The sequence below is a fragment of the Apodemus sylvaticus genome, chromosome 7 (assembly GCF_947179515.1).
Source record: "Apodemus sylvaticus chromosome 7, mApoSyl1.1, whole genome shotgun sequence".
Lineage (NCBI taxonomy): Eukaryota > Metazoa > Chordata > Mammalia > Rodentia > Muridae > Apodemus > Apodemus sylvaticus.
Genome location: NC_067478.1, coordinates 4,344,834 through 4,368,999, shown reverse-complemented (window position 1 = coordinate 4,368,999; position 24,166 = coordinate 4,344,834). Strand labels below are relative to the sequence as shown.

Below are 24,166 nucleotides of genomic sequence, written 5' to 3'. Positions count from 1 at the left end.
GCAGTGCAGTCAGTTGGGTGATTCAAACTGCCTTATCTACCCTAGCTTCCACAGTGCTGCTGGGGGCCGTCTCCTCCACTGCAAACTCTGTCTAGTCACCTGTCTTGGCAAAACCTTCCCAGTCCATCAGGCTCACCCAGCTGTCACCGTCTCCCGAAATCCTCCCCCATCGACATCCTGGGAGCAGAGCTGCGCTGGCTTTCTGGCGTTTGTTACATTGTACTGTTTTATCACTGTGCAAACACTTGTGTGATTCTCTTCCTAATTAGATGCTCTAAAGGTAAAGGGCCACTGGTTAGCAGCTGTCACACAAAGTGTGCCAGGTCTGTCCTCAGGATGTGACTGTTGACTGAATTAAGAAAAGTCAGATTTACCTGGAAGAAAGGACACAGAGGACACATGGGCGGGTGGCTTTCATGTCTGTACAGCGGTTTATCGGGACATTCTGTGTGTCCCCACCCTGGAGGAAAGCCCTCAGAGCATCCCTTCTGGACTACATCTGATTTCTCAGCCCTCTGATCACAAGCCCGTGACACTGTCCCTCCAGACTTTTTCACCGGGATTCTGGGGGTTAAAGTCCTTATACTTTTCTTTTAAAGATTTATTTATTATATATAAGTACACTCTAGCTGTCTTCAGACACCCCAGAAGAGGGCATTCGATCTCATTATGGATGGTTGTGAGCCACCATGTGGTGGCTGGGATTTGAACTCAGCATCTTTGGGAGAATAGTGCTCTTAACCACTGAGCCATCTCTCCAGCCCCTCATGTCCTTATGCTTATAACATGAACCCTTGCCTGGCTGAGCCATCTCTCCACCCAGCAGTCCCCTCCTAAGGCCCCTCTGCTATCCTGGTGCTTGCCCAGAGACAGTATCCCTGGGGAGGATTAGCTTCCAGCTCTCTCCAAGGCCTGAGTAATTCTCCCTTCCTGCCTTGGGTCTCCTCCTCCCTCAGCCTTCTGGCTGTGGAAGTACCTGGCTCCCCTATTCACTGTGGGGCACTAGAAGGATCGAGTAGGGTGTTTGCTGCCATCTAGTGAAGAAAATGCATAGTTCAATCTCTGGCTGGAGGCGGTGCTTGCCTTCAGAAGCTGCTCTAAAACCCATGTTCCTTTGTAGAAAGAGGAAAAAAAAAATACCCACAGAAGGAGATACAGAGACAAAAGGTGGAGCAGAGTCTGAGGGAAAGAGCATCCAGAGACTACCCCACCCGGGGATCCATCCTATATACAGTTACAAAACCCAGACACTATTGTAGATGCCCACAAGTGCTGGCTGACCAGAGCTGGATATAGCTTTCACCTGGGAGGCTTACATAGCACATGACAAATACAGAGGGGCACACTCTCAACCAACCATTGAACTGAGCACAGGGTCCCCCATGGGGAGCTAGAGAAAGGACCCAAGGAACTGAAGGGGTTTGCAGCGCCACTGGAGGAACAACAATATGAGTCACCCGGTACTCCCAGAGCTCCCAGGGACAAAACCGTCAACCAAAGAGTAGACGTGAAGCTAGCCATGGCTCCAGACACATAGGGAGCAGAGGGTGGTCTTGCTAGACACCAAAGGGAGGAGAGGCCCTTGGTCCTGAAAGACTTGATGCTGTAGGGTAGAGGAATACCAGGACAAGGAAGTGGGGGTGGGTTGATTGGGGAAGGGGAGATGGCTTATGGGATTTTCTGGGGAGGGGAACCAGGAAAGGGGACAACATTTGAAATATAAATAAAGAATATATCTAACATTAAAAAAAGAGAAGAAACCCATTTGGCCCATGTAGGGGTGGATAGACTTGTAAGGGGGACTGAAGGAAAAATTAGTATTTTCCAATAGAGTCTCACTCAATATATAAATTGCACTAAGGGCCTACCCCATGCCCAGCAGTAGATGGCCAACATAAAACAAACTCAATGGTATTTTGTAGATTTTTTAAAAATTATATTGCTTTGTCTGGGCATTCTTTTCATCTTACTGATCTTTCATTTGTATGATATGCTATCCCATTTTGTGTTTTTATGAGTTTTGTGCGTGCATCCATGCGTGCATGTGTGTGTGTGGCATGTGTGCACATGCACACGTGCCTGTGCCTGTTTCCCTGTATGTTTCCTTTTCATTTTTTTCTCCTTTTTTATTTGCCTGTTTGAGAAACAGACAGATAGACAGACAGAGGAACTGAATGAGTGAGGTTGTGAGAATCTTGGAGATGAGAAGGAGAAGGTGTGGCCACAATCAATTGTAGGAAAACATTACTTTCAATTAAGGAGAGCCCTTGGTAGGGATTTGTAAGGTCCACCCCCGAATAGCTTCTATACAAGGATCTATAAGGGCACACATTCATCAGCCTGCCCCGTCTGTCACCTCCCAGACCAGAAGGAGAGAACTTCACTGTGACTTTAGAACTGGCAACTCCCTCGAAGTCTCTCAGTCCCGCATGGTGCTCCTGTGGCTCATCTCAAAAGTTTCTTGGTCGCACAAGCACCTCCTTCCTCTTTCCTCCAAGGTACCAGAGGTTAGTCTGTTTCTGTCACTGGGATAAGTGCCGTAGCCAAAACAACTCGGGGACAAAAGGGTTTATTTCAGCTTGTACTTCCAGGTAAGACTCCACGACTGAAGAGAGTGAAGGCAGGAACCTGGAGGCAAGCCCGGAAGCAGAAACATGGAGTGCTGTCTGCTGGCTTACTCTCTAGCTCATGCTTGACTAGCTTTTTATATACTTAGACCCTCCTTCTTAGGAATGGTGCCGCCCACAGTGGGCTGGGCCCTCACGTCAATCATCATCCAGACCTTTCTTCACAGATGTGGCCACAGAACAATCTGAGGGAGGCAATTCTTCAACCAAAGTTCCCTCCTTCAAAGTAACTCTAAGCACATCAAGTCGGCTATTAAAAAAAAGAAACGAGCCAGCACAGGTGGGCTGCCACCCAGATGTGAGTTCCAGGTTCTCATATTGCCCAGCAACGGTTCCAACTGAGCCACCCCCAGCCATGCGCTAACTCCACAGGTGCTTTACCCAGAATCAAGCAGACTTCTTGTTGGATCCAGGAAATGGTGGCTGGAGCCAGTCCAGGCTGGCTCTGGAACATTTAATACACCCATTTCTTCCCATCTCATCCTTGAATAACTTCCGTGTTTGTAACTTGAAACCAGTTATGGTGGGAACATTCACATCACAGAAATCTGTGACACTGAGACACAAAGCCTCTTCCTCCCAAAGAGCCAACTGCAAACCACCTTCCTGACAGATAACTGGTTCTGGGCTAAATCAACACACACACACACCCATACCCGCTTATACAACCACCAAGCAAGAGGACATTTTGGCCCTTGTCTCAATGAAATGAAAAGTAGACGTTTCTTTTATCTATTTATTTGTTGAACACCTGGGACAGAGATCGGAGCTGCTGAAAGTTGGGGTGCTAACTGACAAGTCAGAGTCATGCTTCAGGTTTGCACGGTACACCCAAGTCTGTGATGCTGGTAGAAACACCTGCAGCAAGCTATTTACTTACTGCAGGGTTTTGACTTCACACTTAACATGCAAAGGAGTTACATGTGGCAGGTCACACACTTAAACACTGAACAGACACGTTGGGGAATGTACTGAGAACATAGTCTGCAGTTTCCATGTGATCTTTTCTTCTTGTTTCTTATCTTTACATGATTTGAACCGCCCTTCAGGCCTTCTGTTACTGTGAGTATCCTTTGCGGTCCTTTCTACATTAAATCTTCCGAAGAATTACTTAAAAATAGACACCAACCTATCACCCCTTTCAGTCAAGGAGACAAGTTGAATGGCCTGTCCAGTGAGTCCGCTGCCTGGTCGCCAGAGACTGGAGGCTAGGCGGTGAGGCTGTGAGGTGGGGTGGAGGAGGCGGTTCAGTCATAGTGAACCTTGACCTTGCTCACATCCAGGCTAGACAAGTCTCCATTGCAAAGCATCTGGAGCGATGAACTTGACCTGTCTTTCAGCCTCAGCCTGATCATCTTCTCCATGTGTTTCCGGTAGGCCCTCTGGATGACGGCGGCGCATTGCTCCTCCTCCTTCCTCTTGGTGGTGGTGACGATGGGCTCGTACAGCTTCTTAAAAGGATTGGCCTCCATGAACTTCTCCTCCATCATGGTCTTCATGGTGTCCAGGCCGCTGGAGTTCCCGAGGACCCTGGTGGTGAACGCGAAGAGGACATCCAGGCAGTGGAGGCGATCGCCCGTCACCATGGGCAAATCCATCATGAGAAACTGAAACTTATTAGGTTTGGCTACGCGCAGCGGCTCGGGCAGGGCGTCAGCAAAGTCAGAGAGGGCCGAGTACTGGATGAACTGTGTTGCTTCAGGGTCAAACTTCTCCCAGATCTCATAGAAGATTTCAAAGTCGTCTTCCCCCAGAGGGTCCTCGCTCTCCTCCGTGGCTGTGTTGAAGTTCTCCAGGATCACGGCGATGTACATGTTGACCACGATGAGGAAGGAGATGATGATGTAGCTGACAAAGTAGACTATGGCTATCTGTGGCTGCTGACAGCTGTCCTGTGAGGAAGAGTTGCAATGGGCTTTTGGATCCAACATGGGGTTGAGGAGAGTATCCCAGCCAGCCGAGGTGGTTATCTGGAAGAGGCAGAGCATGCTTCCCGAGAAGGTTTCGAAGTTGAAGATGTCGTCGATCCCAGAGCCCTTCTTCACTTTGGAAAACCAATTCATCCCAAAGATGGCGTAAATGAACATCACCAGAAAGAGCAGCAGGCCGATGTTGAAGAGAGAGGGGAGAGACATCATCAGAGCGAACAGGAGCGTTCTGATTCCCCGCGCCGCACGAACCAGTCTGAGGATTCGGCCAATGCGAGCCAAGCGGACAATTCTGAAGAGCGTAGGCGGGAAGGGAATGTCACTGTTCTCCAAGCCGGAAACCAGGGTACCTAGAGAGGGAGGAGCAGTGAATTCCCAGCATGCACTCCAGCTCCGAACCCAGCCAGTCTCCCACCTCAGAATCCTGAGGGGGGGCCAACTTGTTACACACACTTTGTCATTTATACACAAAACTAAGAACTGTCCACTTGTGTTTCAATTTGAAAAATAATCTCTAAGGGCCACATAATTTTAGATGGGACTTTTTGATGGGGGCTGGGATGCATAAGCCATTGAAGGAAGGCAAACACGGCAGTTTACAAAGGGCGATTACCTGTTGCATTTCTTTTTAGCTACCCACGGGGTGACACCTGCCATGATTTCCCCTATTTACTGGATGCAAGATGGAAAAAAGAGCCCCTTCTTTTTCAAACGTTGACTTAGAGTGCATGGAGACATTTCTCCTGAGGTATGGCCTAAGTCTTGATTAAGCTACAGAGGAAAAGGGCAGAATCTGAGAGACCCGAACTTATTAAAAGGGACGGATGCGTAGTCATCTGGGGTTCTGATACAGACCTCTGCAGTGAGGACTAACTGTAGCATGCAGAGCTGGAGGGAGGTGGCAGACCTGAGAATTTCCTAGACTCCAGAGATGCCCGTCGATCCCTATTTGATGTTCTGCTCACTCTGAGGACCCCTGGGGTCTCACGAAGCTCACACATGTTCTCTGCTGTGGACACCCCAGAAATGGTGTCTCAGAGCTTTGCGCAAACTGATGAATATTTGGGCCCAAAATGTCACCCCATTTTCTCATTGCTTGCCCAGCAGGCAAGCGCTATGAGGTGTAAAGGTTTACATTTTGGCCCAAATATTGTAGAATGGCTGGAACATGCTCGCCTTGTGTAGACATGGTCTTCCCCTCGCTCTGACGTCATCAGGGATCATGGCAGTGAAAACGCTTTCGCCAGTCTCCTGAGGACTACAGAGACCCCACTCACTCAACCTCATTATCTGACTGTGTAAAAGACTGATGCTAGTTTGGCGGACGATCCTAGCCAGGACGGTGCTCACACAGCAATGCCCGCCCTTTCGGGTTAGCAGTAAATCCTTCCTGGACTGATCGGGCTGGTGTGAATCTGTCTTTTCTCTGAGTGCAGTTTTGGTTTTTTTGTGAACCACATGACTTGGTATCCAACTAAAATGAGTAAGCCTTGCTCGTCAGTTAGACGGCTAACTCCTGGACTCCCGCTCGCACTCACTTCGCATTACTGTTGAAGCTCAAGGAGGAGCTTGGGGTGAGTGTGGAGGCCAGGTACTAGCGTGTGGGCACATAAAGGTGAGAGGAACTCTGCACATTGGTAAACAGCATTTGGCTTCTGGTGAAGCTTTTGCCCTGCTCTGGAGCAAAGTTTCTCGTGGCGTGTGTGATTTCCAACACCGGGGAGCTGTTAGAAGGATCCCAGAGACAGTTCTAGAAGCCACACAATGCCCAGCACATCCCAGAGTGGGTGATAGAATGGTGACCCTCTTCGCTTATGGGAGGAAGGGCTCATAGTGCTCCCTTTGGCTCAGGGAGGTCCCCGACTCATAGGTCCACCATTCTCTAACCTCTATTGACATTAATTTCACCAGAACTTGGGATCAGGAGTAATTAATAAGGATCACAGTTCCAATTTGCTGCCAACATACAAGCCTATTTAAACTATTTACATAAACTTCACAGCTTAGAACCGAAGCAAATTACGTATACAACCTGCATTACTTGATATTAAGAGAAGCCACTCATGTCTAAACCTGTGACACAACCTTTCCGAGATGGGATGAAGCCTCCATTTGTAAAACTCAGTTCTCCTTGTCTTCATTGCTTTCTGAACTATGAGAAAGACTCTCGGACCCTCCTGCACCACGTGAAAGACGAAGTTAAGTCAGATGTGGCAGCACACACCTATGATCCCAGCACTCGGGAGGCTGAAGGAGGAGGTTTACATGAGCTTGAAGCAGGCCTGGGCTGTATGGTGAATTCCAGGTCAACCTGCACTAGAGTGACACCCCATCTTAACATTCCTCCTCAGAAAAAGAAAGAGAGGGGGAAAAGTCAAATTAATGGAATAGTTACAATCAAATTTCAAGGACCCAAATAAACTGTAATGGTGTAGCCATGAAGAAGTATAATACTTAACATGCACAAGGCTGAGTTTTGATTCTCAGCACAAAAGAATAAAATCAATCCATCCATCCATCCATCAATCAATCGGGATAGAGAGATGGCCCAGAGGTGAAGCGCATGAGCTTCTGTTGCAGTGCACTTGAGTTTGGTCACCAGCACCCACATCAGGTCAGTGCTTAGCAGTCTAGCTCCAGAGGTTCAATGTTTTTGACCCCGGTCTCCTTGGTCACCCATACACATAATTTTAAAATGATAAAAATAAAAATGTTCCAAACACCAAAAGTAAGAAAGAAAACACAAAAGAAGAAAGGGAGTGTGTACTACCAACTCTCTTCCTCCCATGAGCTCCATGCTTGATGCGTCAGGACTGCGGCTGTGAAAATCCACTGACTACAGACAAAGGCTTGCTGGCGAGTGGCGAGTGGGGTCAGAGCAGCTGGGACACATGCAGCCCATCCCCTGGTCCAGGCAAATATGGGATTCAGGGTGAGGAGTAGGTACTGCTTCTCACATGAGGCAGTCTTGACAGCCGAGTGGGAAGCAAGGGAGCCCCGGCAATGGACCCTGGTCAGAAGCTGCTCTGGTACCCTTGTGGGTTTTGAACCCAGGCACCAATATCAGTACTGAGGGCCAAGTTCCTAAAACCACAACCGGCCAGTGGGGGCTCACAATGGCAGGGGAGAGGTGGAATTCCCATTCTGCCACCTGAGATGTCAGGAACCACTGCAACAACTGTTAGTGGAGATATTTTGTTTCTCTGATACTTTGTTTCTCTCCATTGAGCAAGCAAATGGGTCAGGAGAATGGAAATCACCACCTGTGGCAACTTCCCAACAGAGCACGCCCACCTTAGCCCCCTACTGCCACCTGGTTTTTCCAGATGCTTCATTAAGCCTAATCTGTTGCTTTGTGGAGAAGCTGAACACACTTCCAAATAATTATTTTTAGGGCTTACTTCTGCCTCTCCTGGAAGGTCCTGGCTACTGGTTTTACTTACTAACGATAGAAAGAACCACGACCACACAATCAAATAAGTTCCAGCCATTGGTGAAGTAGTGTTGCCTCAAAGCAAAGACTTTGATGAGACACTCTATGGTAAAGATGACCACGAAGGCTATGTTGAGGATATCAAAGATTTTCTTCACTTCTTCGGACTGGCCTTCAGATTCAGCCATCATGATAATCATGTTTAGGACAATAAGACCCAGAATGATGACGTCAAAGACCTGGCTTGTGACCAGGTCGAACACGAAGGCTTGACATTTGTTCTGAGGAGGAAAAAGAAAGGAGAAAATTATGCCGTTAAGACAACAAAAATTGTTTTCTCTTACAATGAAGGCATTTCCTTGAAATATACACAAGACTCCTTCGAAGGACAAGAAATTCTCCTAGCTTCCCATTGTGGCTGGGCAACTGTTCTAAGTGTGTTGCCTCGAGCTTTTACATCCACTTTAAAACAAAAACCTAAATCAAAGATATCCCCAGTAGCAACAGAATTTTGATGTGAGGCTGGGATAAAATGGCTCACATATGTTTCAACAATATAAAGATGGTCCTTGATGTCTACATCTGCATTTACCCAAGAGATGGACACAGAGAGGGTCCACTGCTCTTGGCCAAAATGGGACAGACATCTCCAAGGCTCTGTTTACCAGTTCAGAATAATCGGAATGACAGCAGAACTCTGCATTCACACAATTCTTAAATGTCAGTGTTTAATTCTAGTTGGAACAGGCTAGAAAACCAACATCCCAGCCCAGTGATTATTAAAGATGGAGAACTGGTGGGTTTGTAGTATGCCTGGGGATGAAGTTGAACACTGGCCCCTCTTTTTTTAAGTTTTAAATTTTTTAAGATTTATTTTTGTTGGGTGTAGTGATACATGTCTTTAATCCAAGCATGTGAGAAGCAGAGACAGGGACTATGTGAATTCAAGGCGGCCTGGTCTACACAGTGAGTTCCAGGCCACAAGAGCCACCTAATGAGACTCTGTGCTAGGATAAAATTAAATGTATTGGTCAGACTCTCAATAATGAACATACATGTCTAATTTTCCTAAGGACTTGGGTACATCTTGTTTTTTTAAGTTCTAAGAAAATATATAATATTTAATATGATATATTAACTATCCTGGGGTTTGGGGAGATGGCTCGGTGGTTAAGACCGCATACTGCTCTTGCAGAGGACCTGAGTTCATTTCCTAAGCATCTGGCTCAGATAGCTTTAACTTCTGCTCTGGGGGAATCTGATGCCCTCTTCTGGCCACTGAAAGCATTGCACTCACCTAAACATACACTGTCACAAATACTTTTAAAAGAATAAAAAAAAAAAAAAACAAAAAAAAAAACCTTCCTTTTAAAGTTAACCGGAGGCTTTTTAGAAACCTGCGCCCTCAGGTCATGCATCCTGCATGTGTGCTTAGACTCAGTTGGTCTCACCAGGGGCCTTGGGATGGGCTTTTGAGGCTTCTTGGTTCCTAACTTTTTCATTGCATTGTAATATTTCTTCTGTTCTTCTGTCATAAAAATGTCTTGGCCACCTAAGTGCATGGAGAAATCAACACCTGATTAGCTTCTGCTAGCCATCTTTTCCAATAAAGTCCTAAATTTAAGAAACTAGGACTTTGTTCTCTGAAAAAAATAAACAAAGCTAAAAGAAAAACTTAGTCACTATTAGTCTCTCTAAGAGAAAAGCCCAAATTAACAGGGCTAAAGAGAAGGGAGCCTTCCATGCCCACCACATACAGGGAGTCGCACCCCAAAAACCACCAAAATGAATCGCATTATTTTGTATACTAACTTAGAAAAACAAAGCCAGACATCGTAGGCAGCTCATACATGTAACCCTGGTACTTGGGAGCTGAGGCAAAAGGATTGTTATGTGTTTGGTGCCAGCTTGGGTAACACAGTGAGTTCCAAGCCAGCCTGCAAAGCAACATTAATAGTAATAGTGAGAAGGAGGGAGAGGGGAGGGGGAGGGGAGAAAGGACAGGAGTAGGATGGGGAAAGAAGGAGGAGGGAGAGGTGCGGGTAGAAGAGGAGGATGAGGGGGAGGAAAAGGAAAGGGGAGAAGAGGGAGGAGGGGAGGGAAGAGGGAGAAGAGGGGAAAAAGGAGGGGGAGAAGGAAGAGAGAGAGGAGGGGGAAAGAAGAGGAGGAAGAGGGGGAGGAGGAGGAAGATAGCAGAATTGTCTGACTTAAAGAAAAATAAAAAGTAGGCAATGGTGGTGCACGCCTTTAATCCCAGCACTTGGAAGTCAGAGGCAGGTGGATTTCTGAGTTTGAGGACAGCCTGATCTACAGAGTGAGTTCCAGGACAGCCAGAGCTACGCAGAGAAACCCTGTCTCGAAAAACCAAAAAAAAAAAAAAAAGAAGAAGAAGAAGAAGAAAGAAAGAAAGAAAGAAAGAAAGAAAGAAAGAAAGAAAGAAAGAAAGAAAGAAAGAAAGAAAGAAAGAAAGATAAAAGGTATGTCCATCGGAATAAGTACAATTTGATGAATTTGAAGAATTCGTTTCAAGTTTTTTAGGTAATGTAATGACATCTTGGTCATGTTTGAAACCAGCCACGGAGACCATGGCTCAGCAGATAGAGGTGCTTGCCACGCGAGCCTGGAGACCTTTGTTCAATCCCCAGAAGCCACATAAGAACTGAAGAGGAGAGCTGACTCTATGGAGTAGTCCTCTGATGTCTACATGGTCCAGATCCACAAGCATACCATGCACATGTGCATACAGTGATAAATGAGGCTTAAAAATAAGTTTGCAAAAAGCTCGAGAATAGCCTGGGCTATTCATTGTAAAACCCTGACTCAAAAAAAAAAAAAAATCAAAACAAGCCAGCAGACTCAAAAAACTTAACTCTGCCTGGGACTGCTCTTCATTTGTATGTGCTCAAAAAACATTGTGAAACATTTACGAACGACATGAAACAAATCCTGCAGGAGGGGTCTGTGGGGGCATCGCCGGCAAGAGCATGTTCTTCTGTAATAAATATGATGCTGGGTGCTGGGTGTTTTAGGTTCATTCTAGAATGTTCTTGTTCACTTTTAAAATTTTCCATAATGTAAAAGATAAAACAAAAGGATGCCGCAGTGTGATGTGCACAAGGCTTTCCAGCAGAGGGTGAAGTCGACGCTGTAAGGCTGACACCCAAATTGCAGGTATTGATTGCAATCAGGATGTGCATTACAGAGGGGACCAGGAGCGTCTCCCTCCTCCCTAAGCAGCAGACTTCATAAGGCAGCGTCCCAACAGCACCGGACTTTCCCAGCAGATGCTGAGGACGGAGGTTGGCAGCGAGGCACAGTTCAGATGAATTAGAAGAGATAGGCAGAAAAATTTAAACAAGCCTTAGCACAGTTATAAAAACCAACAACCAGACACTGAGCTGAGGGGTCGGAAGTGCCTTGTGCTCCTAAAGGAGAGAAAACCCAAAGGCAGGGTTTGAGTCCACAAAAACTCGGGTCTATAAGGATTTTAAATATATATACATTAATAAAAAATGTAAGAACTGGGGCAGGGAGGGGTAGTGGGCAGTGCCTGCTGTGTGAGCATGAGGACCAGAGTTTGAGTCCTCAGAACCTACATAGAAAGCGGGGTGCGGGTCTGGGTATTGTGGCTAAGTGGTAAAGACTTGCCTAGCATGGATGAGCCAGTGGCCAAGACTGAAAAGATAAAGGTTTACAAGTGTGGCAGCGCGGGCCTGCAATCCCAGCGCTAGGAAGGTAGAGACAGGCAAAATCAATGAGGTCCAGTTTCAGTGAGAGACCCTGCCTCAAAAAATAAGGTGGAGAGATGCTGAGGAAAACATGCACACACACACACAGACACATAGACACATACACACAAATACACAGAGAGACAGATAGAAACACAGACACACACAGACATACAGAAACACAGACACACACACAGACATACACACAGAAACACAGACACACAGAGACATACACACAGAAACACAGACATACAAACAGACTCACATACACAGACACACACAGAGACAAACACACACAAATAGGCACACACACATGCACACAAACATGATACAAAAAGAAACTCACGAAATAGACTTAATAGACTGAATATGCACAAGAAAAGAATGACCATTTGTCTTTAAAAGAATCAAAGGACATAAGCAGATGACCCTTACTAGTGTTAGGACCCTGATCTTTAGCAAGGCATGTAAACTGATCGAACACTAACAACCCATTCCGAGGCACATTGTGATCACTAATGACCAAGTGGAGGAATATAAAACCATGCTGCAACACTTTCCTGGACATCTGTTGATTGCAAAAGCTAGCGATGGGTGGTAAGGACTCAGTTCCAGCCATTCTCCGATCTGGGAAGTGATTGGGCAACACCTCTAATGTTTTCATTATGGGATGCTATACTAAGAAAATAACCAGAATTTTAAGGATGCTCGTGATGGCTTAAGCCACCGAGAAATGTAGAGAAGACTTAGGTGGTGAAAGAGAAGAGACAGATATGTGCAGCCATGTGTGCACAGAGAAAAGGACATGAAGTGTCCTGTTCAATAGCTCTCCATCTTATTCCCATGAGACAGGGTCTACCGGTGACTGGAGCGAGGTTAGGAGCTAGCAAGTCCCCGAGGCCCTCGCATCTCTATGCCCATGGCACTAGAGTTACAGGTGTGAGGAGCCATTCCCAGCTTTCAACATGGGGACTCGGGATTTAAACTCAGGTCTTCATGATTGCACAGCAAGCACTCCTACCCACTGAGTCATCTCCCTAGCCCTGAAAATTCTTACAGCAAAAAATGATTTTATAAAATAGGCTATGAGTAATGAGCTTATACATCCCAAAATTAAAAGTGTAAGGTAATGCCAGTGATGCAAAAAATATATACATATACATATATAACCATATATACATATACATACATACATGCATACATATAAACATATATATGTATTTTTATATATGGTTAAGAATTTGAAGGCTGCAGAGATGGTTCGGTGATTAAGAGCACTTGTTGCTCTTGAAGAGGACCTAAGTTCCCATACGGTAGTTCCCAACCATCTGTAACTCTAGTTCTAGTGAATCTGACACACTCTTCTGTCATCCTTGGGCACTGCACACATGAAGCGCATAGACATCTCAGGCACACCAGCCCATATAAAGCAAAGGGGTTTGTTTTGGTTGTTGTTGTTGTTGTTGTTATATTTTGTTTTGTTTTTCAGGGAGTTTTTGGTTTGGTTTCTTTACTGGAGAGGATTATACCAAATTGTGTCAAAATGACAAGACATTGTCTGAAGCAGTCACCATTTGACAACAGATGTAGATAGATCTAAAGTTTCTTTGATTTTTTGTTTACTTGTTTGTTTTTTGTTTTTTGTTTTTGAGACAGGGTTTCTCTGTAGCCCTGGCTGTCCTGGAACTCACTCTGTAGACCAGGCTGGCCTTGAACTCAAAAATCCACCTGCCTCTGCCTCCCAAGTGCTGGGATTAAAGGCGTGCGGCATCACTGCCCGGCCTAAAGTTTCTTTTATCTTCCATAATTTGCAGTGTTAGCCCAGAGCTCCAGTGGCTTTCAGGATCAGGCAAATAAACATTAGATTGTTACAGTGCCTGGGGCGGGGCCTCCCTAACCTCTCCTCTTCCCCAAGTATCGTCCAAGCAGGCTGGGGAGACCTACTCAGGCCATTGGGAGCCGGGACCCAACCATCTCAGAGGGGGGCCCTGTTTCTCTTTATTGTGGTCAACAATATACTCCTGCCACATGACTGAACTGTGACAGCCGTGCACACGTGGTAACCATGCTGGTTACCATCCGCCTCAGGGCCAATCAGCCGCAGCCTACAACGCAGCAGTAGCTATCGGAGTTATGACAGAGCCCGCGGGCAAGCAGAATCCACAGCTCTTGCCTTTTGTTTGGCTTTGTTTTTCGTTTGTTTTTGGAGACAGGGTTTCTCTGTGTAACTCCAGCTGTCCTGGAACTCTCTTGGTAGGCCAGGCTGTCCTCAAACTCAGAGAGACCCACCCGCCTCTGCCTCCCAAGTGCTGGGATTAGAGACAGGCACCGCCACCCCTGGTTCTTGCCCTTACCTCCGAGACCACTCCGGTCTCCTCTAGGCTAAAGGAGGTGGGCTCCCCGGCTGCTCTTGAGCATGTGAGAACAGCTGCGGTGAACAGCCTTCTACAGCCTTCTGCGTTAGAATCATGTTCCCCTCCAAACATTGGCAGAGCCGGGGGAGAGGATCCAGCCAGGCCGGCATGCATACTTATCTTTTTCTGCTGCTGATTGAAGTTGTCAATAATAACGCCGATGAAGAGGTTCAGCGTGAAGAATGAACCAAAGATGATAAAGACCACAAAGTAAAGATAGGCGTAGAGGTTCGCCTCGAAGTCTGGCTGCTCATCCCTCTGTTGGGGACGGTTTTAATGAGAGAAAAACAGTTACTGAAGGGAGAAAGATCGAGCTGCCCTAGCTGCCTCCTTCGGGAGACCAGAGTGGATTTCCCCAGCAAGTCTAACCACATGGCATCCGGCCGGGAGTTGTGCACCCCTGGACGCCCCTTCTCTAGGTCTCTTGCTAAGCTCCAGTTGCACACGGTAGGGAGGTGGGAACCAAGCGGCTTGGGCTTTTCTCCCAGACAATGAAGAGCAAGCATTAACGGATGAGAAGAAAGGGGGAGGGACGTGGTGGTATTTGTCTCTCGGAAGTCTCCCAGATGTCTGTATGGATGTGCCATTGAGATGAACCCAGCACAGGACACACCCACCTCAGGCAGAGGGGACTGGACTTCATGGCTGCTATGCAGCTGTTTCTACCCTTCCATGATGTCAACATTCTGCCTGTGGTTGTGTCTTCTCACTTGTGAGATGCCAGCGTCTGGCACGCCTTCTGGGAGGTTGATTCTCAAGACACAAGAGTGAACAGGCAGACGAGTGAGTGGGAGGTGAGCTCGTGCGTGGACACTAGCTCAGGACAAGCTCTCCCAGCTCAGGGCAACGCTACAAAGCACACACGACCCTGCTCAGCTGGGCTTCTCTCTCTCTCTCTCTCTCTCTCTCTCTCTCTCTCTCTCTCTCTCTCTCTCTCTTATGTATATGCATATGCATGTTCATATATGTGTGTGTGTCTGTGCATGTTGTTTGCACACACGTGTGCGAGTGCACCATGGCATAGCTATGGAGACCAGGACAACTAGCAGAAGCTGGTTCTCTCTGTCCACCATGTGGATCAGAGGGAATGACCTCTGGTTGTTAGCCTTGATAGCAAACCACCCAGCGAGGCCCTGGCCCTCTCATCTGAGCCCAGAGCTCATCAGGATAGCTAGTCTAGCTGGTCAACATGCTCCTGGAATCCCATCTCCACCTTCCAAGCACTAGAATTACAGGCAGGGAATGTTCCCATGCCAACCCAGCATCTATGTGGATTCTGGGGATCCAAACTCTGGTCCTCATTCATGCACACGTATCATATGCACACATACACAAACAATAAGTTAAAAATTAAACATTTAAGTTGTATATATGAAATGCATAATTATGAGATATAAATATTACGATGAATTACAACAGTAACACTAAGTCTCTACTATTAGCATTGGCTTTCCAGGAATGAGGTCTTGTTAATGTACTGAGAATTAAGCTAAGTGGTTTGTTGCTATGCACTATCTGCATATACTGCATATAAATGCCAACCTTAGGCTATGATGAAACCCGGTAGCCATGAAGACTCTCCTTCCTCAGTACAGCATCCTTCCTGCTCCCAGCCCACCTGTCTGTCACCCTCACTACAGGTATCCACTCTGTAGATTCCTCCATACATTGACCACAGATGCATCATGATATGAAACTAACAGAACTCCCCCACTGGTTCCATTTTTGACTCAACTGCCCTGCTCTACCTAACTCTCCTCATCCTTCCACTGAACCAGACAAGGAACAGGGAACACACTAGACTGCCAGGTGCATCTCCAACTTTGAGACTCAATTCTGACTTTCTCTTTCACTGCAGTTCTACAGTTGCTGGTCATGTCTGCTGTCTTAACGCTTCCCCAGCTAAGACATGCAGGCTTTGAAAGGTGGTTCCCTCCTGTCCATCATTTGTAGATGAGCTATAGGAAAGTTGGAGTACCTTGCTGTGATACTTAGTTTCTGTCAGGTTGACACAAACTAATGTCACCCAGGAAGAAGGAACCTCAGCTGACGATTACATCTATCAGATGTGGGAAAGTCTGTAGGGCATTTTCTGAATTCCTAACCGATGCAGGAGGGTCTGACCCTAGGCAGGTGGACCCAAATTGGATAAGGAAGGTGGCTGAGCAGGCCAGGTGAAGTGTGCTGGAGAGTTTTATGTCAACTTGACACAAGCAAGAGTCACTAAAGATTTAGAAGCCTAAATTAAGAAATTGCCTTCATAAGATAGGGCTGTAGGCAAGCTTGTAGGGCACTAACCATTGTAGGCGCGGCCACCTGGTGGTCCTGGGTGCTATCAGAAAGCAGGCTGAGCAAGCCATGAAGAGCAAGCCAGTAAGCTGCACCCCTCCATGGCTGCCACAGCACATCCTGTCTCCAGGATCCTGCCCGGTTTATGTTCCTGCCTTTGCTTCTTCCCTCACTGGTGTGGTATATAAGCCAGACAAACCACTTCCTCCCCAGGTTGCTTTTGGTCATGGTGTTCCATTTCAGCAATGGTAACCCTAAAGAAGTCAGAGGAAGTAAGACAGTTTTCCCCCGCTGGGGATTCTGCTTCAGTTCTTGCTTCCTGATTCCTGCCCTAATTTCTCTCAAGGACAGCCTTTAACCTGTAAGTTTATAAAAACAAAAAACTCTTCCTCCCCCAAGTCACTTTGGCTAGTGTTTTATCACAGGAACAAAACCAGGCTAGGACACGTGGGGTTCTTATTCTGGCTGCATCTTCTACATGAACGTTTTTCATTTCTTCCCTTGTCATGCAGAGGAAATGTTGGATTCTACAGAATACTGGGCTGTCAGACATAGAAGATACTTCAGTGATCTCTTTATCAGGCCATGTCTGCATTGTAATTTTGTCTCCAAGGATGTGGGATAATGAAGGTGCCCTGCAGGAAGTTAGGGGCTGTCTGCAAACTCATAGTATCTCCTGTTTGAGCATAACATTCTAGAACACAGTGAGACATTAACTCACCTCTCTGGAATCTACAGCTGCATTCATAATGTCCAGCCAGCCCTTATACGTTGCCTGAAACAAGTAGAAAACTCAGACACAGCTGTAGACTTTTTCATCAACGGACAAAAGCTTGTCTGGGTGTGTAAGCTGATACTCCATTCTGCCCCAGAGGGAGGTCCCCAGTCGAGGATGTGAGGACAGGGTGGAAGGACAGGGGCTGGGGGTTGGGGGGTTGGAGGGTGGGGGGTTGGAAGGGTAGGGGGGCTGGGGGTAGGGATGGTGCCTAATCTCTGTCTTCTTCATTCTCCAAGACTAATGATTTAAAAACAAATTCAACGTCTACGCAATATGTTGCTTGGAAATGAAGAGGCAGGTAAGGTTCTTCCTGATAGCACACATTTTCCCCACCGTGGTGGTCCAGTCCCTCAATGCATGTGCAAAACTAGCCCAGTGTTAAGTCGCTTTTGTTAGGTACTGTGGTTTGAATGAGAAATGACCACCCCATAAGCTCCTGTGTTTGAATACTTGGTCCCACTTGGTGCAGTTGGGAAATATTATAGAACTTTTAGGAAGTGGAACCTTGCTGGAGGAAGTGTGTCACTGAGGATGGGATTTGAGGATTTATAGCATGCCTATAGATGTATGGAATGTATAGATGAGCTTCCTGATCCTATCCCCATTCTTTCCCAGCTGTGATGGACTGTATTTGCTTTAGAGCTATAAGCTAAAAAAAAAAAAAAAAATCTAAGAAAGATTTTTAAAAGAAATTTTCTCTTTTGTTGGGTCTTTTATCACAGCAACAGAAAAGTAACTACTGCTTCAGGTGTTTTGTAAAAGTAAGGAGAAAAGTAACTAAGTTGGAGACTCCAGGTGTAGAGACTCTGCCCCGCCCCCACCATGTGAACAGGACCAGGATCTCAGTGGAGTTGCTGTGTTTAATGACTGCTCACTCTTCCAAGCTTCCTCAGACAGACAGAGCCACAGCACTTACCACTTGCAGCAGGGCGAGGTAGGCATTCCCCACATTGTCAAAGTTGATGTTCGGGACCTTCCACGAGTAATTATAAACTTCACATTGGCTTCGGTTTGAAACTTTGTGACGGTCGAGATATTTATTTATGTCTGTCCCATTAACACATCTTCCAAACTTCCCGGAAAAAAAACTTACTCCCAGGATACAAAATATGAGCCAGAAAATGAGGCAGACCAGCAAGACATTGAGGATGGCCGGGATGGCACTGATGAGGGCGTTGACAACAACCTTGGGGAGGCAAAACAAAGGAAAACATTATGAAGAGGCACCCGACATGTTTTCCTTCTTCCCAGCGGAGACCCAGTATGCAGGACAGGCCTCCTAGAGTTCTTCTGTCTTTATTCTGAACATCCCCATAATGAGCTCTACCTTCTGCTTGTATGGCCACCAAGGATGACCTCAGAGATGTCCTGTGACAATGACATTAGATACACGGGGCGTGTCTTTCCCTAGATACAGGGAGGACAGAGCCCTTGGCTGTCCAGAGATGGCCCATAGTCCTCTCTCTTCTCACAGTCCAGGCCCTGGTCTGGTTCGATAAGACCCCAGTAAAGTGTTGACAGAGACCGAAGGCAGCTGGCTTCTTCCAGTCCTGTTAGCCGGGTGCCCACCCATCCACCTGGGCACGTACCTTCATTCCTTCAAACTGGGACAGCGCCCGCAGAGGCCTCAGTGCTCGCAGAGTCCGGAAGGACTTCAAGTTGGGTAAGTTCATGAGACTGAGCACTGACACCTGTGGAGGAGGAGAGGAGAGGCTGTCTGGGGAGGACGGCATGTCTAGTATAAGTTGGCACTTTTTGTAATGTTATCAAATAATGCAAAACTTTCCCCATAATGACTATCCCAATTCAATTGTTGGCGGTAATTACAGATTTTTAATTTCTGACATTCTTCCCAACACAGCTATCCCTTGGAGGGAAAAATGGTTTTCAACTGATGAATGAGACAAACTCTCACTTTCAAATGTATTTTTGTGCCGGCTCATGAATGAGTCTGCTACTCACACATGCCAGCAATCTGGCCTTCTTCTGTGAGGCGCTGTGTGTCCTTTGCTTACCGTCACCTTTGGCTGTCATTTCCTTATGATTTGTATTATATATTTTATATATTATGGGTAGATATTAATATCTGTCAGGTACACAACAAAGTCCTGGGGTCTGATCTGTCTTTAATTATAATTTTAGCACTGCTGAGAAGAAAAAAAAGTTCTACATTTTAGTAGAGTTGGACTTATATATTTTTGTGCTTTACTACTCCAAAACAGTTCATGTTTTTCTACTCCAAAATCATTATAGAAATTGTCATCTGGATTCTTTTAAATTTTTTCCATTTATTGATTTATTTATTGTGGGAGGGCGGGCGTTGTGTGGCATTCAGAGGTCAGAGGGTGACTTTTAGGAGTTGGCTCTCTTCTTCACCATACAGACTCTGGGGACTGAACCAGGGTCATAGAGTTTAGTGGCAAGCATCTTTACCTGCTGAGATATCTTGATGGCCCCCCCATTGTATGTAATCCTGATTGATGTGTATGTAATCTTGGTGGTTTTAATAAAAATGGTCCCTGTAGGTTCATATATTTGAATGCATAGTCACCAGGGAGTAGAACCGTTTGATAGGATCAAAAGGATTAGGAGGCGTGGCCTTGTTGGGGGCAGTGTATCACTGGAGTGGGTGGGCTCTGCAGTTTTGAAAACCCACACCAGACCCAGTCTTGCTCCCCGTTCCCCAGCCACCCAACACCCTGTGGGTCAGGGTGTAGCCCTCAGCTACTGCTCCAGCACCAGGTCTACCACTGTGCTCCCTACCATAACAGTGGACTAAGCCTCAACACAGGTAGCAAGCCCTGATTAAATGTTTTCCCTCATAAAGTTTGCCATGGTCGCAGTGTCTCCTCCCAGTGGTAAGACTGGGTTACAAGTGAGGAGACCAGAAGCAACATCAGTTCCTTGTTTCCGACATGGAGCTGACCAGCTGTAAAGCTGGGATCCTCACCAAAGTCTGTCCAGTGTCAAGACCAGTGCTGGGACTCACCCACAGAGGGCCTCCTTTGAGAGTCATAGACATAGGATTATAAATTTATTTTTGGCTGTTTATCTCTGTTCTTGGGTTTCATTCTGTTTGCTTTCTTAGCAAGACTGCACTGGTGTTGGGCTGGGCCTGCAGTCCCAGTAGACGAGAAGTGAGGCAGAAGAACTGGGGTTCCAGATTATCCTCAGTGACATACAGAGTTTGAGGCCAGCCTGGGCTACAGGAGACCCTGCCTCAAAAACAAATAAGCAAGCAAGGGTTTCAAGGCTAGATAGTTTGCAGCTTCCCTCTTCGAGTCTTCATAACAATTTGATTACTGTTGAACGTATTAAAACTTAGTAAAAGTTGCCTATACAAACCACCTGGAACTACTGGTAATTTTGACAGTGTGTCTTTAGAACACTCTTTGATATAATTAGGGATTGCTGCTAGGTTTACACTGTTTTGAATGTGCTGAATTTAAGTTATTTATAATCTTCATTTGGGGTTTTTGGTTTTGTGAGTATGCACATTATACATGTGCATGCAGAGGTCTGACAGCAACAGTAGTGTCTTCCTCACTCACTCTCCACCTTAGGTTTTGAAACAAAGTATCATTGAACCAGAGCTCGCCAACCTAGCTAGCAAGCCTCTGGATCCTCTGATCTCTACCTCCTCGGAGCTGGGATTATCCCGCTGTGTTAGCCTGGCCTTTTGGCATGGGAGCTGGGGATCTGACCTCAGGACTTAGTGTTTGTGCTTCAAGTACTCTGCCAACTGAAGCACCATCCCAGCCCCTTCCCTACCTTCTATAATAGGAGTGGCATCTGTATGACGGTGTATGTGTTATGTACATGTGAGAGTCCTGTACCCAGGAGAGAGACTTACTAGGTCTGGCTCTCAGCTCTGCTGCTTCCCGCCAGGAAGTCTTGAGCAGTTCCTAGCCTTTCTGGGCTATTTTCTTCCTCTGAATATAGGGAGAATAAAAGTCCCCTCCTCAGAGAGTGACTATGACAAGTAGAAGAAAGAAGACATTTGGCACAGATGGCAGAAAATGTGGCTGTTGGAAGTTTTTTTCTCTCTCTCCAGGCATAACATGGCACCATTCTGGGTTTTATACCTGGTGGCCATGGAAACTAGAGCAGACAGATCCAGTGCTAGCCAGGTCTATGGGCACTCCCTAGAGTGTGGAAGAAGGGAGACCTGGGAATCCCTTACCTGGGATCCTCCTTCTCCCAGCACAGGTGATCTTGGGAGAAGCTAGGGTATGCAGGGACTGGAAGGTTGATTGACAGCAGTGCCCCATGATACACCTCCTACCGATGGGGCGGAACTCTGCCGTGATGCAGATGTTCTAGGTCACCCACAGTCCATGAGGAAGCTCAACGGACTCATCAGTCTCACCAAGTGGGACGTGGCAGTTGTCCTTTAGTCTACTGGTGTCCATCTGGGATGAGGAGACAGACGTTGTTTCTCCTCAGGAAAAGCTAAAGCAACTGTGGTGCAGAGAAAGCATCGGAATACGGCCACTATTGCTACTGTTAACTCTAGCAATGGAGCCCTGGTCACCACTGGTCTCCTCTATGTCCTGAAGCAGGCTGTTAACCCAAGCTACAGGATTCTTTCTCTGTGACGTGGCAGATGGCAGATGGCAATGCCACCAAAATCAGGATCTGCCTCGTGATCTGACTACTGCTCTGCCTTGACAAATCTTTAAAGATAAAAAATTTGAAGTTGGATGGGCTGGGAGGTCTGGGGAGGTAGCTCACTGTTTAAAGTGTTTTCCCTGCAAGCATGAGGTCCAGAGTTTGGATCCCCAGAATTCTTGTAAATGTTGGGTGGGCGTGGTCTCGCACGTGAAATTCTAGCCTCAGACAGCAGAGGCAGGGGGTCCCCAGAGCACCCAGAACAGTCACATCAGTGAGCTCTGGGTTTGATTAAGAAGCCTTCCTGAATAATAAGATTGGAGAGTAAGCACATGGATGGTTCCTGACATCAATCTCTGGCTTCCAAGTGCATGCACACACATGCATACATACATGTACACCCACACACACATGAAAATGGGAAAAGGAGAAAAGATTGGAAGGAGAAGGAAAAATAGAGGATGCCTGAAGTTCCTCTGGGTTGGGCACAGCGTGGTTCAGAGAGAGAAGTGGAGGAGGTGCTCATGGAGATGCTTGGTCAGTGTGTTTACGAAAGGCAAGTATGAGGGGCAGCCAGGGGGGCTGGACCACATGGTGGACAGATGGCAGTCAGCAGTAAGTACTGTAATGGTACTGAGAGCCATCCATATAAGGACAGGCAAGGCAGCCCCCTGACAGTCCCCGACTCCAGTCCCTGCCCCAACTAAAAAAGGACACAGAGACAGTAAACTTACCACCACAATGAGGGAATCGAGCCAGCACCAGGCACTGGTGAAATACTTCCGGAATCCAAAGGCTACCCACTTCAGAATCATTTCCAGGAGAAAAATAAATGTGAAAATATTGTCAGAACACATTAGTAATGTCTTAACTTGGGGCCGTTTGGAGAGATTGACATCTTCAAATATCTGAAAAAAGAGAGCATAACCATTTTCCAGGCTGAATATTGGCAGAGCTCCTTGATTTAGAATATTTCATATTTTATGTTGATAAAAACTAGTCAGTGTCTTGGTGATAAGGTCTTGCTATAAACAGATTAAGGCAGGTCTTTTCCAATAAAATGGATTGCTTGTTGAATGATATGGAAGATTCCATATCCATATTTCGTTACCCTGTGATCTCAAAGTCTCTCTTCACTGGATCTCTATGACGGCTAATTTGGTTAAGTTAGCAGGTCTGGAATTGAGGTGACGCCCTCTGGCCTGTCTGTGACAGACTGTGCGTAGTTGGGGTAGCTGAGGTGGAAAGAAATGCCTTCACTATGAGTGCTTCCACACCATGGGCTCTGATCTTTTTTTTTTTTAAGATTTATTTTATTTATTATATGTAGGTACACTGTAGAGCTATCTTCAGTCACTCCAGGAGAGGGAGTCAGATCTTGTTGCAGATGGTTGTGAGCCACCATGTGGTTGCTGGGATTTGAACTCAGGATCTTTGGAAGAGCAGTCAGTGCTCTTAACCGCTGAGCCATCTCTCCAGCCCCTCTGATCTTGAACTAAAGAAAGAAAAGCAAGTTGAGGGCCACCATTCATATTCATCATTCTCTCCTCTCTCTCTCTCTCTCCCTCTCTCTCTCTTCCCTCTCTCTCCCTCCCTCCCTCTCCGTCTCTCTCCCTCTCTCTTCCTCCCTCCCTCTCCGTCTCTCTCCCTCCCTCTCCCTCTCTCCTCCCTCTCCCTCTCCCCCCTCTCTCTCTCCCTCCCTCCCTTCCTCTCCGTCTCTCTCCTCCTCTCCCTCTCCGTCTCCCTCCCTCTCCTCTCCCCTCCTCCCTCTCCCTCTCTCTCTCTCTCCCTCTCCCTCCCTCTCCCTCTCCCTCTCCTCCCTCTCCCTCTCTCTCTCTCTCCCTCCCTCTCCTCTCCCTCTCCTCCCTCTCCCTCTCTCTCTCTCTCCCTCTCTCTCCCTCCCTCCCTTCCTCTCTGTCTTTCTCCCTCCCTCTCCCCCTGTCTCTCCCTCCCTTCCTCCCTCCCTCTCTCTCTCTCTCCCTCCCTCTCCCTCTCTCTCCCTCCCTCTCCCTCTCCTTCTCCCTCTCTTCCTCCCTCTCCCTCTCCCTCTCCCTGTCCTTCTCCCTCTCTCCCTCCCTCTCCCTCTCTTCTCCCTCTCTCCCTCCTCTCCCTCCCTCCCTTCCTCTCCATCTCTCTCCCTCCTCTCCTCTCCATCTCCCTCCCTCTCCCTCTCCCTCTCTCCTCCCTCTCCCTCTCTCTCTCTCTCCCTCTCTCTCTCCCTCCCTCTCTGTCTTTCTCCCTCCCTCTCTCTCCCCCTTCTCTCCCTCCTTCCTCCCTCCCTCTCTCTCTCTCTCCCTCCTCTCCCTCTCCCTCTCCCTCTCCTTCTCCCTCTCTCCCTCCCTCTCCCTCTCCCTCTCC

The 24,166-nt window shown here is 47.0% G+C and overlaps 1 protein-coding gene across 1 annotated transcript in view; it reads right to left on the bottom strand.

Annotated features, from left to right (window-relative positions):
- Positions 1–3,375: 3,375 nt before the first annotated feature.
- Positions 3,376–24,166, bottom strand: part of Scn11a (sodium voltage-gated channel alpha subunit 11) — a 62,290-nt gene continuing 41,499 nt past the window's right edge. Inside the window, exons 19-26 of the mRNA XM_052186978.1 lie at positions 22,543–22,716; positions 18,787–18,888; positions 18,114–18,383; positions 17,141–17,194; positions 14,247–14,388; positions 9,440–9,540; positions 7,999–8,269; positions 3,376–4,905 (exon numbers count right to left, since the gene is read on the bottom strand). Coding sequence (XP_052042938.1) covers positions 3,875–4,905; positions 7,999–8,269; positions 9,440–9,540; positions 14,247–14,388; positions 17,141–17,194; positions 18,114–18,383; positions 18,787–18,888; positions 22,543–22,716 — 2,145 coding nt within the window. The 3' untranslated portion in view covers positions 3,376–3,874. The remainder of the gene's footprint in view (positions 4,906–7,998; positions 8,270–9,439; positions 9,541–14,246; positions 14,389–17,140; positions 17,195–18,113; positions 18,384–18,786; positions 18,889–22,542; positions 22,717–24,166) is intronic.